This window comes from Calliphora vicina, chromosome 3 (assembly GCF_958450345.1).
Source record: "Calliphora vicina chromosome 3, idCalVici1.1, whole genome shotgun sequence".
Classification (NCBI taxonomy): Eukaryota; Metazoa; Arthropoda; class Insecta; order Diptera; family Calliphoridae; genus Calliphora; species Calliphora vicina.
Window position 1 is genome coordinate 33758271 of NC_088782.1, and position 14801 is coordinate 33773071.

The following is a 14801-nucleotide window of genomic DNA, read 5'->3' on the forward strand; positions in this document are numbered from 1 at the left end:
TTTATGAATTGAAATATAATTTTTTCTGTGTTCCCTTGCAACAACTTATTATATTTTAATCATGGACTTAATGCTTGCCCTGGAAGTTTGCAAAGCAATACATTTGTAAACCGTCATAACATCATTTTATTTTGTAAATAGTTTTTTCTAAAGGCATTTGGGAAGTTTCGAAAAAAATATAATTTCTAAAAGAATAGCCCGATTTTAATAAATCTTTCCGTGAGTACAGCTTTACCTTGTACTTGCATGTATGGTACTGCAGTAGTCGATAGTGCAGTGATCAAAAATATATCACAAAACTGCATGATTCAGAAAATTTTCTGTATGTTGTTGATTACGAATCCATTCATTTGACTTGTGGAACAGATATGTTAGGAAGATTATATATCAAAGTCTAGGAAATTGAAAAAATTGATAAAATTTTTAATAATTAAAAAATACATGGAAGACTTTTGGCAAAAACAAAGCAAACATTGTGTCAGTTGGGGTGAAAATTAAAACACATACATATATATTTCTGTTACTATAGTACCTAACTCCAAATACATTTTCACTAACATATGGTTAGAGTTAGGACTGTTGTCAAAGAGTCAGACTACTTGTACATATATGTATAGTTCGTACCATGAAAAAGCAGAAGTTATATTTTAAAATAAAGTTGTGTTTAACAAAAATTAACTATAAAATAATTTTCGTACTTAAATTTATTCAAAAACTTTATTTCTTATTATTACTACCATTACTTTAAAATCATGCACAAGTACTTATTTCACTTTACTTCATATATTCCTTTTCTATATTAAATCTTTTTTAAACCCTTTTTTGATGTCTAGTTAAAAGTTCAATAAACTGTGCAAACAAGCCAACAAAATAAAGATAAATCACTTCATTAGAGACAACATTTAAAACTCTTGCAACCTTTAAGAAATCTGAAATAATTAACACCTTTTTTAAATGCCACCTCATAAGGCAACAGAATAAAGAGAAAGGGTGAAGAAAAACAAACAAACAAAGTAACATCTTCAAAAAAAAGTTGCATTAAATCATGTATATTCTTCATTCAGTTGTGGTTTCAAACTCTCAACCCTATGTACTTTGTTTTAGCATTAGATGCATATAAATAAGTACTTATGTGGAAGTATTGTAAAACTAATAAACATATAGTAACTGATATAAGAATATCCTGTAAATGCTGTGAGAAAATACCATTGGTGCACCAAAACCCTTTTATTACCAAGAAATTTAAAATGCTAATATTTTAAAAATGTATTCCACTCTATAGGCGTACAAATGTCACGTACGATGACATGGAATTGGAATGTCATTTTCAAGGTTACATATCTGTCATTATACCCTTCGCCTTCGTGAGAAGGGTATATATAAGTTTATCATTCCGTTTGTAATCTCCACAATATAATTTTCCGGCCCTATAAAGTATATATATTCTGGATCCTTATAGATAGCGGAGTCGATTAAGCCATGTCCGTCTATATGTTGAAATCAATTTTCTGAAGACCCCAGATATCTTCGGGATCCAAATCTTCAATAATTCTGTCAGACATGCTTTCGAGAAGTTTCCTATTTAAAATCAGCAAAATCGGTCCACAAATGGCTGAGATATGAGGAAAAAACCAGGACAACCTCGATTATTGACCTATTTTTGACCTATATCTGGATTACTAAGTAATTAATATAGACAATATGGATATCTAAAGACCTTTGCAACGACGTATATAAGACCATAGTAACTTGGACCTACAATGGGTCAAAATCGGAAAAAATTGTTTTAACCCGAATTTTTTTTCACCAAAAAAAATTTAATTTAAAATTCGAAAAAAGTTTTTTTTTTTCAAAAAACGAAACAAACAACTTTGGAAAAAAAATTAGTTTTGTTTACCAAAAAATATTTAAAATTTGTATTTTTTCCGGTACAGCCGAATATAGCTTTCTTAATTGTTTATTCTCACTTATGGTGAATGAGTTCCATCGGTTTCAACGTGGGAGAGATGGCTTGTTCGGTTCAGAAAAGTTTGAAAACCAAGAATTGGAAGATTGCTGTCAAACTCAACAGCAAAACGTTTGCGACCAACAGGATTCATGCAGGGAAATTGAAACCGAGAAACTTTGAAATACGAAATGCTGCATGTACCGAACACAACTGATTCGTTTGATTCGTTTCCAAAAAACGCCCAGAATATGCGGCCAGACATGAAACCATAATATTCCATCACGACAAAGCTCGGCCACATGTTCCAATACCTGTCAAAAAGTATTTAAAATAAAATGGTTGGAAAGTTTTGAAGAAATCATACACCCAATAACATTAATAAATCTAATGGAAACATAAAATTTAAAACAACATAAATTACTCAATATTTGATCGATTAAACGGCACGATTAATTTGATTTTCAATTAATCATGCCTTAATTATTTGTGCCATATTTGTTTTGAGAAATTTGCAACATATGGTGCATGAAAAATTTGTGTAAATATTTTACAACTCTGCAGCTACAAATGTGTGTTTGCATCATCATGTAGCAGTTGCAATGAGGCATAATATTTGTTGTAAATTAAACAATTTTATGGTGTTTGTGAGCGCCTGTTAAATACTTGCAATAATAACAACAAAAATAAAAATACAATAAACACAATGACACCCAGCCAGCCATTCAGCCACCATTGAAGCCTCGTAATGCACCATTATGCTCCTTTCAGTAGCAAGTGAATTGAATAGAGAGAATATAATAAAATAAAACAACACGTACATGTGTGTGGTCTTACAGTTTTTTTTGTTTGTTTCGTTCCTAACGGATGCTGCTCCAGCCATTGCTTCAGAACAAGTATCCTGATAATGTCACCAACACAAAACAGCTTACAATACCAGCATATAAACAAGTGGTAGAGTTTTTTTTTTTAATTTCTCTTCTACTCTTTGTACAATGTACAATGTTTTTCTTTCCAAGATGTTTTTTTTTTTATTTTTCTTCAACATTATTTGCAAAGTTTTTCCCTTTAGGCAGACAGGTGATTTTATTTTTTGAATAATTTATACGTCCATATGTTTGTCTATCCACTCCATTTTTTTATAGCTTCTCTATATATGCAAACTAGAGTATTGTTACTTGCCAACCTGAGGGGGTTATAACCTGTCTCAAGGATTCTCCTTAACATTCCGTCAAAGTAAATATCTTTGAACTTTAGGGTAACTATGTAACTACCTACATACTCCATAGATACATACATATGTAAGTATATATATTCAAACATGTTTTAGAACAAGGTCATATTTTTTGAAAAGTTTTTAAATACTTGTGTTGTAATTGCTAAAAGGCTTGAAAATTCAAAAACTTGTTGATAAATACTACAGCATACAGGGTTTCGATATTCAGCTCTAGCAACATATTTCTTACATTTGACTATGCAATAAATATGAAATTATCTCATTTCATCACAATCAGCTAATATAAATATTCATACTGTTCGTTCGTATTACTATTAAAATTGCAATGCTAGTCTGCAATTTTTAGTAGCAAACACAATCCATTGCATATCCACCAAAATATATGTTCGTGCTTTAGTACCACACACAGTTTTTCTGTCGTGCTAATATTGCACTCCATTCGTTTTATTTTGTTGTGCTGGCAAACTTTTCTAGCAAAAATACACACTTCTGTAGTTGTGCTATAGCACAATTGACATTTCTGCAATTGATGCTATCAGTTGCTGTTCTTGATAAGTGCATAACAACATATCAGTAAACACACCCAATGTACAGTTGGGCAGAATCAAAATTTTTTTGAAATATATCTGGCATTTCTAAACGGCTGATCTGATCAGGATAAAATTTGACGCGGGCATAGCCAAGGAGTATTCGAGTTTAAATTATTGAAATGGGACCTACAAATGCCTCAGGTGCGGCGCTATGGGGGCTCAGAATAGGGTACCTTCGTCATGCAAAATTTTTAAACACGTGCCATTTTTTTGTTTCCCATTCGATTTCAAAGAGTTTTATATGTTTAGAAAGCGCTCGCCTATGTCTTGAAAAAATATGCTTGTGTGTGCTATTTATCTCTTATACTTTTCGAGTTATAGGCATTTCAAAATTGAAATTTTAAAATTTTGCCATACCTTGGTCCGCTTTTTTAAAAATATAGGTCGTACTTTTGTACCGAACGGGCTCGATTTTTTTTTGTTAGTTAGACAACTAAATTATCAGTAATATACAAAATATTTCAGAGTAATATCGATTATAGATCCAAAAATAAACGATTTTCAATTTAAGAATTCAAAAAATAGTAGATTTTTGCTGTTTTTTGGATGAAAAGGTGACTTAAATCTTTTTTATTAAAAAAAAACTTTCTTTAAGAACATATAACAATTTTATGTTTTTCTGTAAGGTAGCTTTACAGAGAACATTTTGATATAAAAAACATGTCCTATTTTTTGAACATGTTGCCCTTTCGTCCTTCGGAATTTGACCTATTTTTTGATAAAAATTTCAACTTTGGGCCACATGTTCTAAAATCCCAAAGTTGGGATCAAAAAACGGAAAGCAGCTTTAGAAACCTTGATTTGTTCCCTATTTATCCCCAAAGTATTTTCCCAGCCCCGAAGGAAATGTAGACCATATGGTTAAAATTGTAAAAAATACCATTTTCGGGATTTTCGCTTAAATTTTTAGGAATTGTGGGATTCCTTTTAACCTTTTGAAAAGTTTTTTTACACTTTGTAATTTGGAATGACAAATTTAAAAAACGTTGAAAATTTCATTGAGTTTTGCTAATAAATAAAGATTTTATTACAGATTACATATTTATTGAGTTTCTAAAACTAAAATTTTTATCAAAATTTTAATAGGATTGCAAATACATATTAGGAACAATTTGATCCACATTTATTCCGAACATTTTTTTTTCTTGTTTAGATATTTTAATTTTTGGTCTTACAAAAAAAATGCAAGTCAATATCTCAGTTAGATTCAAAAATATTTACACTAATGAATAATCGTTATTTCGTATTACATACTTGACAATAAAATAACTAGCAGCATCAAAATAGCCAAAAAACAAGAAATATCAATGCAACCATAGCAAAGCAACCAAAGAAATGTAAATTGCTGCCAGAGAAAATTGATAGCACAACAAAACAAAAACGAATGCTGACGCGCAATATTAGTTCGGCAAAAAAGTGTGTATGCTGCTATAGCACGAACATATATTTTGGTTGTTGTGCTACAATAACGAGTTGACAACTGGTTGTATCTGCTACTAGAAATTGCAAACTAACATTGCAATTTGTATAGTAATATATGAATAGTAACAGTAATTTATATTAGCAGAGTTATACAAAATTATAATAGTAACTATATTTTTAGTATGCAGATTGATAAAAATGTATATTTACTGCAATTGACTGCTAATATAGTAGCAATTGTAAACCCTGACAGCATAGTTACAAATACAAATATGTATGTATATACAGCAGCAAATGATTGACAAAGTTGTGTAATAATTGTTATGAAAAGTTTTGCAAAGATTTGGAGGAATTTAATTAAAATGTAAATTTAAAATGCAAAAGTACTACATACAATACTAATAAAATGTAATGTAGTAAAGCTCATTATCAACCCAGTACTATCATAAATTCTGATATACGATTTGTTCATGAAACGACAATGTTTTTTTTTGAATATTTTAAATATAAGAAAAGTAAGGCTATTGAAAGGTACCGCCGTTTGCCCTCCAAAACGACCTAAATCTGACAAGCCAACCTATCTATACGCTCCAAATCCATAGGTCCACTGCCTGAATACAGTCACGCTTTAGGAATTTTAAATCTGTAACACAGACCACAACACTACTGACAACTTAGCATTTCTAAAAATGTGTGGGTGAGTAGGCAGATATCATTGAGGTCCTCTGCCTTGAAGACCACAAGTGATTCCCCTTTGACAAGTTGCACTATTCATCACAACGTCAAGTACGTAATTAATTAAAATAGGAGATAAAACACAGCCAAACATCAGAGTTAATGCTAATTTTGTTGTTACCTAGTGGCCTTTCATGATGCAGAATTCGGCAGGTTGCGTTAACATATAGACCGTTTAACTTAGTAGGTACACCTTTACATTCCAATTAGGGTTCCTAATTTCCCGGACTTTTTTCTTTCCCGGGAGGAAATTAAAAAATCGTTTCATTCCCGGGAATTTTTTAACACTAAATTAAACCAAAAACCAGAAACATTTTTTCGAATAAATTGACTTATAATTTTACCAGGGTTTTAAAGAAGGGTTTCTGATTTAATAGTGGCATTTGATCGGTATTTTCACAGTCGTAGTTTTAATCAGTATGAAATCAATAAATTCATTGTTTAATTAAAAAACTTAAGAACTTCAACCATGTTAAATCTACAAAACATGCGAACACAGAAAAAATTATATTTCAATTCAAACATTTATCCCATATTGAACTGGTTTCAATTATTTCATAATTAAATCAAGTATTCATTTGCTCAAAAACAAAATTTCTTGATATTTTCTATTGAATTTTGAGTCTTGAATTTGATTATTTTGACAATTGAATATACAATTTTCGTTATAGGTTTAATTTCAAATACAAAAATTATTGAATAGATAATTTTCGTAATTGAAAACACAAAAAATAACAAAAATGTGTTTTCAATTACGAAAATTATCTATTCAATAATTTTTGTATTTGAAATTCAACCAATAACGAAAATTGTATATTCAATTGTCAAAATAATCAAATTCAAGACTCAAAATTCAATAGAAAATATCAAGAAATTTTGTTTTTGAGCAAATGAATACTTGATTTAATTATGAAATAATTGAAACCAGCGCGGAAACCGGCTTCTTCCTTTCTAAGCTCAGGAAAAACAGCAGTTGATAGCCCTTTTAAGGGTGTAATCCCTCTCCAGTTTTTAAATTCTGTGAAGTCACCTTTTTTTTTGGCAAATTTATGATTACGCCTTCAGAAATTTGATCTGGGAGAAGTTCCGTACACCAGAATTGTCTTACAATAGGCCGGTGTAGCCGAGCACTGGCGTTGCGTCAGTTATTAGCATCTCTAGAGAAATATTGTCCATACACGCAGAGAAAAAATATAATTGGGCATGGTTACTGTAACCATTTAAATAGTGTTACAAGATTTTTAACAATATTATAGTTACAGCAACTATTTATATGATTGTGGTAACCATAATATGGTTAATTTATGATTCACATGATTGTATCAACCATACAGTAAACAAATATATGTTTGTGGCAACCATATTTATGATGAATAATTTTATCATAATATGTTGTTCTCAGATTATGATAAGAATTAAGCCGAGAGCAACATAATATGATAAGTCCTTCATCATATGAATGGTTGTCACAAACATATATTTGTTTACTGTAACCATATATATGGTTGCTACAATCATGTGAATCGTTAATTAACCATATTATGGTTACCACAATCATGTAAATAGTTACTGTAACTATAATATAGTTAAAAAACTTGTAACAATATTGAAATGGTTACAGTAACCATGCCCAACTATATTTTTTCTCTGCGTGTACCAAGCGAATTTTTGGCCGAGATTTCAGACCAGACCATCTGTATTTGCTCCCACCAAATACAGAGAATTACCTTAGCGCCACGGATATTTTGATTTGGTGTCGATTCGGCTGGTTGGCGGGCTTCACATACGATCTCTTACGCTTCGGGTTATTGTAATGGATCTATTTTTAATCGCAAGTTATGATTCGGTGCAAAAATGATTTCTGAAACAAATTTGTTGGTAAAAATTATTTGGTTTAAAAAATCGGTTTAAAAAAAATTTCAATTTGCATTGTCGGTCCGAGTTTCGATGGCGTTATATAAGTCGTTGGAATGGTCTTTGTGTATCATTAAATGTCCATATTGTCTATGTTAATGACTTAGTAATACAGATATAGATAAAAAACTAGCTAGTCGAGTTTTGTTTGCTTATATCCTTAGTCATTTGTTAGCCGATTTTCACAACTTGATTTCGGACATGACTATATCGACTCCGCTATCTATAATGATCCAGAATATATTTTTTTGGCGTCGCAAATGAAAAATGTGAAAATCACCACTCATGGTGAAGGTTATAAAACTAGGTCAAAAACCAAAGTAGTCGTATTTATTTGCTTATATCTCAGCCATTTCTTGGCTTATTTTCCTCAATTTAAATAGCGATCGAACCGGACTAGGGGAGGTATATTAATGTGTCAATCATGTATGTAAGTTATTTGGGAGCTTCGGGAAGTTGATTTCAACAGACGTTTATATCAACTCAGCTTCTATAACGTACCTGAATATATATAGTTTTTAGTGTAGCAAATGAAAAATGTATAAATTACAAACCGAATGACAAACTTATGTATAATTTTGGTGAAGGGTACAATAATGGAAAACCCCGAAAATAGTTGCCACAGCCAAACTATTTTATGCAGATAACCCTCCTAATATTTGTTCAATAATATTTTATCTTAACACCTTTTAAAGCCAATATTAATCATACAAATTTTATAAAAATAAAACAAGAATAAATAATCAGGCGTAAAATACATTAATTATGGCCGTTGTAAAGTTGTTCACCAAACTGTTTTACAATTGATTCAACAAACTATTAATTTAGCATTTTTATTATTACAAGTATAAATAAATAACTGCAATTTTTATAATATAAAACAAAAAAAAATCGATGGTTTTTTCAACTTAATTTAATTCTTTGTTTATTATAAAAATTTTCACAATCACCATAACAAATCAACAACAAATGTTACTTACGTCCATGCACTTCACTTCTATGGACATTCATCCATTCATTCATTCGTTCGTTCTAATGGTCAATGGCCTTTCATTGTAGTTTCTATAAAAAAAAACTATAAAAAAGAGTACGATAATATGTGGTAGTTGTTGGCCAATATGTAAGTTGGAGTTAACAGTTTTGTGTTGCCTTCTTTTATTTTTAGTTTTTTTTGAATTTTAGCCAACTGTTCTAATACTCGTACAAACATGTTGCACTATGTAGGTAGGTAGGTAGTTAGGCAGGCAGGCTTACGGACATGCAACTTGCACACGTAAATTTTGTTTACCAGTTGCATGGAATTGCAATTGGAGAGCTAAACCTGACTGAATGTCCATATGAGCTCATGCATATGAAATTTATGATGGTGCTATTTATTATACTCGTTCCATACCTTTATTGTTTATTTCTTTTTTTATATATTTTTTATTTTGGAAAACACCGTTTGATTCTTTGCATGAATTTAAAAATATTATTTTTTTATTTTTTATTTCTGGTTGTTTTTCCCCCTTTAAAATTATTTCTGTAACAGTTTAACACACAAGTTTATGGAACAATTTTTTAAAAACCGGCCAATAATAACTGTTACCTTTTAGCCATCATAAAAATAACATTAAATTGCTTTTCTGTGTATAAATATTTTTAATTAAAATTTGTATTAAATGTTTATTTTCTTTTCTTTTGTTTTTCTTTTAATTACAGGGTGCCGGCAAAGAAATACGCGAAGCAATTGCAGATCCCTCGCTTCAGGAGAAAGCCTGGTCAGCCGTCCTGCCTTTAGTTATAAAATTAAAACGTTGTTATGAACATTCACTGGAATTAGAGAAAATTGTACCAAAACTGCTGGGTCAGTTGGTGGGCGGTAAATTAAATCCTACACAACACTTAGAAACACAACAGGCCCTGGTCAAACAGTTGGCCGAAATTTTAGAATTTGTTTTAAAATTCGATGAACACAAGGTGAGTAAAAATTAAATTATTTCGTCAGAATGCTTTATTCAGCGACCCGAAACTTATATACATTTCAGTTTAACTTCTAATTCGATTTCAGAAATCCAATTCCAATTTTATTACATATATTTTTAATTGTATTCCAGATTTTTATATATGTGTTTTAGATTTTTAAAATGGCGCTTTAGAATTATCCAATTGTATTTTAGAAAAATTCATTTGTATTTCTGAAATTTCTATCTATTAGAAATTTCTGAAATACAAATGAAAAATTCTGAAATACAAATAGAAATTTCTGAAATATAATTGCAAATTCATAAAATACAATTAGAAAATTCGAGAATACAATTGAACAATTCTGAAATACCACTGAAAATTTCTGAAATATAATTTAGGAACTTTATGAAATATAAAAAATTTTTAAATTCGAAAATATAATTGGAAATTTCTGAAATACAATTAGAAACTTCTGAAATGAAATTATACATTTTTTTAAATTCAATTTGAAATTTCAGAATTATATTTAAGGTAAACATAAAGCCACAGTATTTAATTTTAAAAATGTTCTACAAAAAGTTGGGTTAAAACATATTTTTTCCCGTATTGGCACAATGTCGATTAAAATTTTTAGTTGTGTTTCATTGTTTATGTACAGAACTTATTAGCCGAAATATAAGTAAACATAAAGCCACGCCCATTCGAAAGTAGGCGTCGCATAGTGTTTACACATACACAACAGGAGCTTTAAAAAAGCTGTCAGCAAATATTTTAAAATAAACACACATTTTAGTCACTAGCTCTCTAGCTTTCAACAAAAAACGGTTGGTATCGCTTAATGAATCGGAAGACGGTGAATATTTAATAAAACCTTAAATTGAAATGACGGCATACATACCGTCAGACATACTGGTGCCTTCACTTTCAGTGAGAACACAACATTCTCATTTAGATTTTAAACCCAATACATACTCAAAAAAAGCTTCTCACTTTACGGCTGACTCTGATTTATACCCTTCACCATGAGTTGCAAGGCTATATATAAGTTTGTCATTCGTTTACAATTTCCGGATTTTTTATTTGCGACCCCATAAAGTATATATCGTTGCCTTAATATAAAAAGGCCCTAGCTCGTGATTTTTTTGTAAGTCCAGATTTTCGTTTATTTCGATAAATGGTCCGATCATATATCATAATTAGCCAAAAAAAATTTCGACTTAAAAAACACGAGTTATCGCCTTTTTATATTAAGGCATCGATATATTCTGGATCGTTATTCTGGATAGTTAAGTCCAAGTTGTCTTGAAGGCCCCAACTAACTTACATATTGGGTGTATGCCTTAAAAATGCGGTATTTACAATAGATGGCGAATCTTTTGAACGCGGTTTTTGGTTTTAAAAAACTTATATGTCATGTTGAAGGGTACATATCAGTCATTTATTCTCACTTAGTTATTTTGTTTTGCTTCGAAAATGTTGAATTTTTTGACAACAAAACGTCATATTAGGAAAGTTTTGCTTTACTTCTTCAATTTGAGAAAAAGTGACGCTGTAGCACACCAATTGCTCACCGAAGCTTAAGGTGAATTTGGTTCATCGGCTTCAACGTGTGAGAGATGATTTGTGTGGTTCAGAAGCGGTGATTTTGACACGCCCAGGCCAGCCAAATTCATTGGGAGCTACTCAAGCAGCAATTTAAAAGCGTTTGAAAACAGCAGTATTCACACAAAAGCAGGGGAATAGGATACCATACGAATTGAAGCTGAGAAAACTTGAAAGACGATTTTGCATGTCCGAAATTATGCTTTAACGCTATAAAAGAAAATCATTTTTGTAGCGAATCATTGCTTGCGATGAAAAATAAATGGATGCATTACGATAACTCGAAGCGTAATAGATCGTACGTGAAGAACGGCCAACCAACCGAATCGGCACCAAAGCCAAATATTCTTGGCGCTAAGATAATAATCTATATTTGGTGGGAGCACCGGACCATCATAGGGAGGGAACCTGTAACGAATGCAACTGATTCGTTTGAAGAGAGCATTGGCCGAAAAACTCCCATAATATGCGTCCAGACATGAAACCGTAATATTCCATCATTACAACGCTCGGCCACATGTTGCAAAACATGTTACAAAGTATTTAGAATGTTGTGGTTGGAAACTTTTGTCTCACCCGCTTTATAGTCCAGACCGTGCCTCGTCCGACTACTATTTGTGTCGATCGATGCAGAACGCTCTATCTGGGATACGATTCACTTCAGAACAGAGTATTCGAAATTGGCTTGATTAGTTCTTGGCCTCAAAAGATGAGCAGTCGGAATCCATATGTTGCCAGAAAAATGGAAAAAGCTCATAGCTAACAATGGCCAATACTACACTTAGAAAACAGATTCGTGATAGCAACCGAATTTGTTGCCAACCGAATGATTCCACCTTAGTGACCGAATTTTACAGTTGTGGCTACAAAATTTTAAAAGGGATAACAAAAGTTAGGTTGCTATAACCGATATTCTTCTTTGTCAACTGACTTTCTGTTGATAGAACCGAAAAATTACAAGTGTGCAACCGAATCATTCGATTGGCAACAAATTCGGTTGCTATCACGAATCTGTTTTCTCTGTGTATGAATAAATTTATATTGTACAAATTTTTCCAAAAAAAAGCTAAAAAATTTAAAGATATCATGTTGAAAAAGTCATTCTTCCCATATAATTTGTATGCCATTGAATAAAATGGTGAAAATGTCTGTCTGTTGAAATGAACACTCTGAAAGTCACTACATGATTGATACATTAATATATCGGCCATAGTCGTGGTTCGGTTGGTATTTAAAATTGGCCCACGAAAGGCTTAGATATAATCAAAGAACCCCGACTACCTTCAGTTTTTGCACCTATTTTTAATCTATATCTCAATAACTACGTTATGTACATAGAATATATTAATATAAAATGAAAGGTTCGTCCAACGACGAACATTTTTTGCACAAAAAATCGAGATATTTTGTTGATTTTCAATAACAAAATTTGATATATTGATACCACAAATGGGGGTGTATGTTATTTGGGGATTTCGAAAGCCACATTTCAACCAACACAACTACAAATACTGATGAAATGATTAAAGAATCAACCTATTAACCATTTTGTATTATAAATCTTAAGAGAACTTTTTAAGACATTCAAATTTATATCTTAATGTTTGACATTTTAAACCTACAAATATTTTTTAATTAATAAATTCCGATATCTGCTTTAAAATATTACACTTTCTGCATTCAATAACATGTTTCATAACTTCGTTTGATCATAACTTGTTCAGCTTGAGCTACCACTCGAAAAAGAATACCGCCCACTTTTTGTTCATCAAAATAACTCCCTTTAAACACTTACCCTGTAATCGTAACACGTTGAACAAACAGCTACTGCAATTAACTCATTGATTTTTGTGTAGGTTCTGACGTATTTTTTTTTATATATTTTTGGTTGATATATCTTGCGTGTTTTATAAGCGTTATAAGGTTTTTTGTTTTTGGTTGTTGGCTGTTATTGTTTTTATTTTAATAATGGTGGGCAGTATCGCGTGGTTGCATTCTTTTTATGTTTATTCAAACCCATCATAATAAGTCAAGCACGCAAAACTGAAACAATTTTTTTGTAATCACCAGGGACGACTAACTTCTTTTTATACCCTTCACTTTCGTGAGAAGGGTATATATAAGTTTGTCATTCCGTTTGTAATTTCTACATTTTTCATTTCCGACCCTATAAAGTATATATATTCTGGATCCTTATAGATAGCGGAGTCGATTAAGCCATGTCCGTCTGTCTGTCTGTCTGTCTGTCTGTCTGTCTGTCCGTCTGTCTGTCTGTCTGTCTGTCTGTTGAAATCACTTTTCTGAAGACCCCAGATATCTTCGGGATCCAAATCTTCAATAATTCTGTCAGACATGCTTTCGAGAATTTTGCTATTTAAAATCAGCAAAATCGGTCCACAAATGGCTGAGATATGAGGAAAAAACCAAGACAACCTCGATTTTTGACCTATTTTTGACCTATATCTGGATTACTAAGACATTAATATAGACAATATGGATATCTAATGATAGATATTTCAAAGACATTTGCAACGACGTATATAAGAGTTAGTAAGTTGGACCTAAAATGGGTCAAAATCGGGAAAAAAAAATTTTAATCCGAATTTTTTTTTTAAAAAAAAAAAAATTAAAAAACCAAAAAAAAAATTTTTAAAATTTAAAAAAAAAAAAATTTAAAATTTAAAAAAAAAAAATTAAATTTAAAAAAAAAAATTTTAAATTTAAAAAAAAAAAATTAAAATAACAATCGAAAAATTTTTTTCCAAAAAATGAAAAAAACAACTCAAAAAAAATTAAATTTTGTTTACCTAAAAATATTTAAAATTTTGAAGTATAATTTGGTGAAGGGTATATAAGATTCGGCACAGCCGAATATAGCACTCTTACTTGTTTTCTTTTCATTTATTATGTTTGTGTTGATTCTTGCATTTCCTCTGCTTCCTTCCCCCTTCTTCAGTGATGATCTTCTGGTTTACATTTAATCATTAGTTTGTTTTGAACTTTCAATTGAAATCCCTTCTATCTACATTTATCGTTAAGACTTACATATACATGTTTTTTTCTAATGATTTTTATTTTGCTCCACTTAGTAGACTTTGAAAGTTCCTCATTATCTGTCATCAGCAATTGGGAATTGTTTTGTTCTTGTTGTTATAAGAGAAAAACACACAAAACAAAAAATGTTTAAATGTAGGCTGGCTCGTTATTAAATTGTAGGAGTGGCACTTGAACTAATTTAAATTATTGTACACTACTCTATTCCAAATACCTTTAAACAACAAACCCCTGGCAAGCAATTCTATTGGATACCCAAAATAGGGAACTAATCCCCTTATTATAGTGAGAAATTTCTTGATACACATAACTAAAGCACATAACACCATAATCGGCGCCGATAACGAAAACTGGA

General features: G+C 31.0%; 1 protein-coding gene across 1 annotated transcript in view; it reads left to right on the forward strand.

Moving 5' to 3' along the window:
- LOC135954623 (CYFIP-related Rac1 interactor B) overlaps nt 1–14801 on the forward strand; it is a 69740-nt gene that overhangs the window by 33942 nt on the left and 20997 nt on the right. Inside the window, exon 2 of the mRNA XM_065504817.1 lies at nt 9545–9802. Within this exon, the coding sequence (XP_065360889.1) occupies nt 9545–9802 (258 nt within the window). The remainder of the gene's footprint in view (nt 1–9544; nt 9803–14801) is intronic.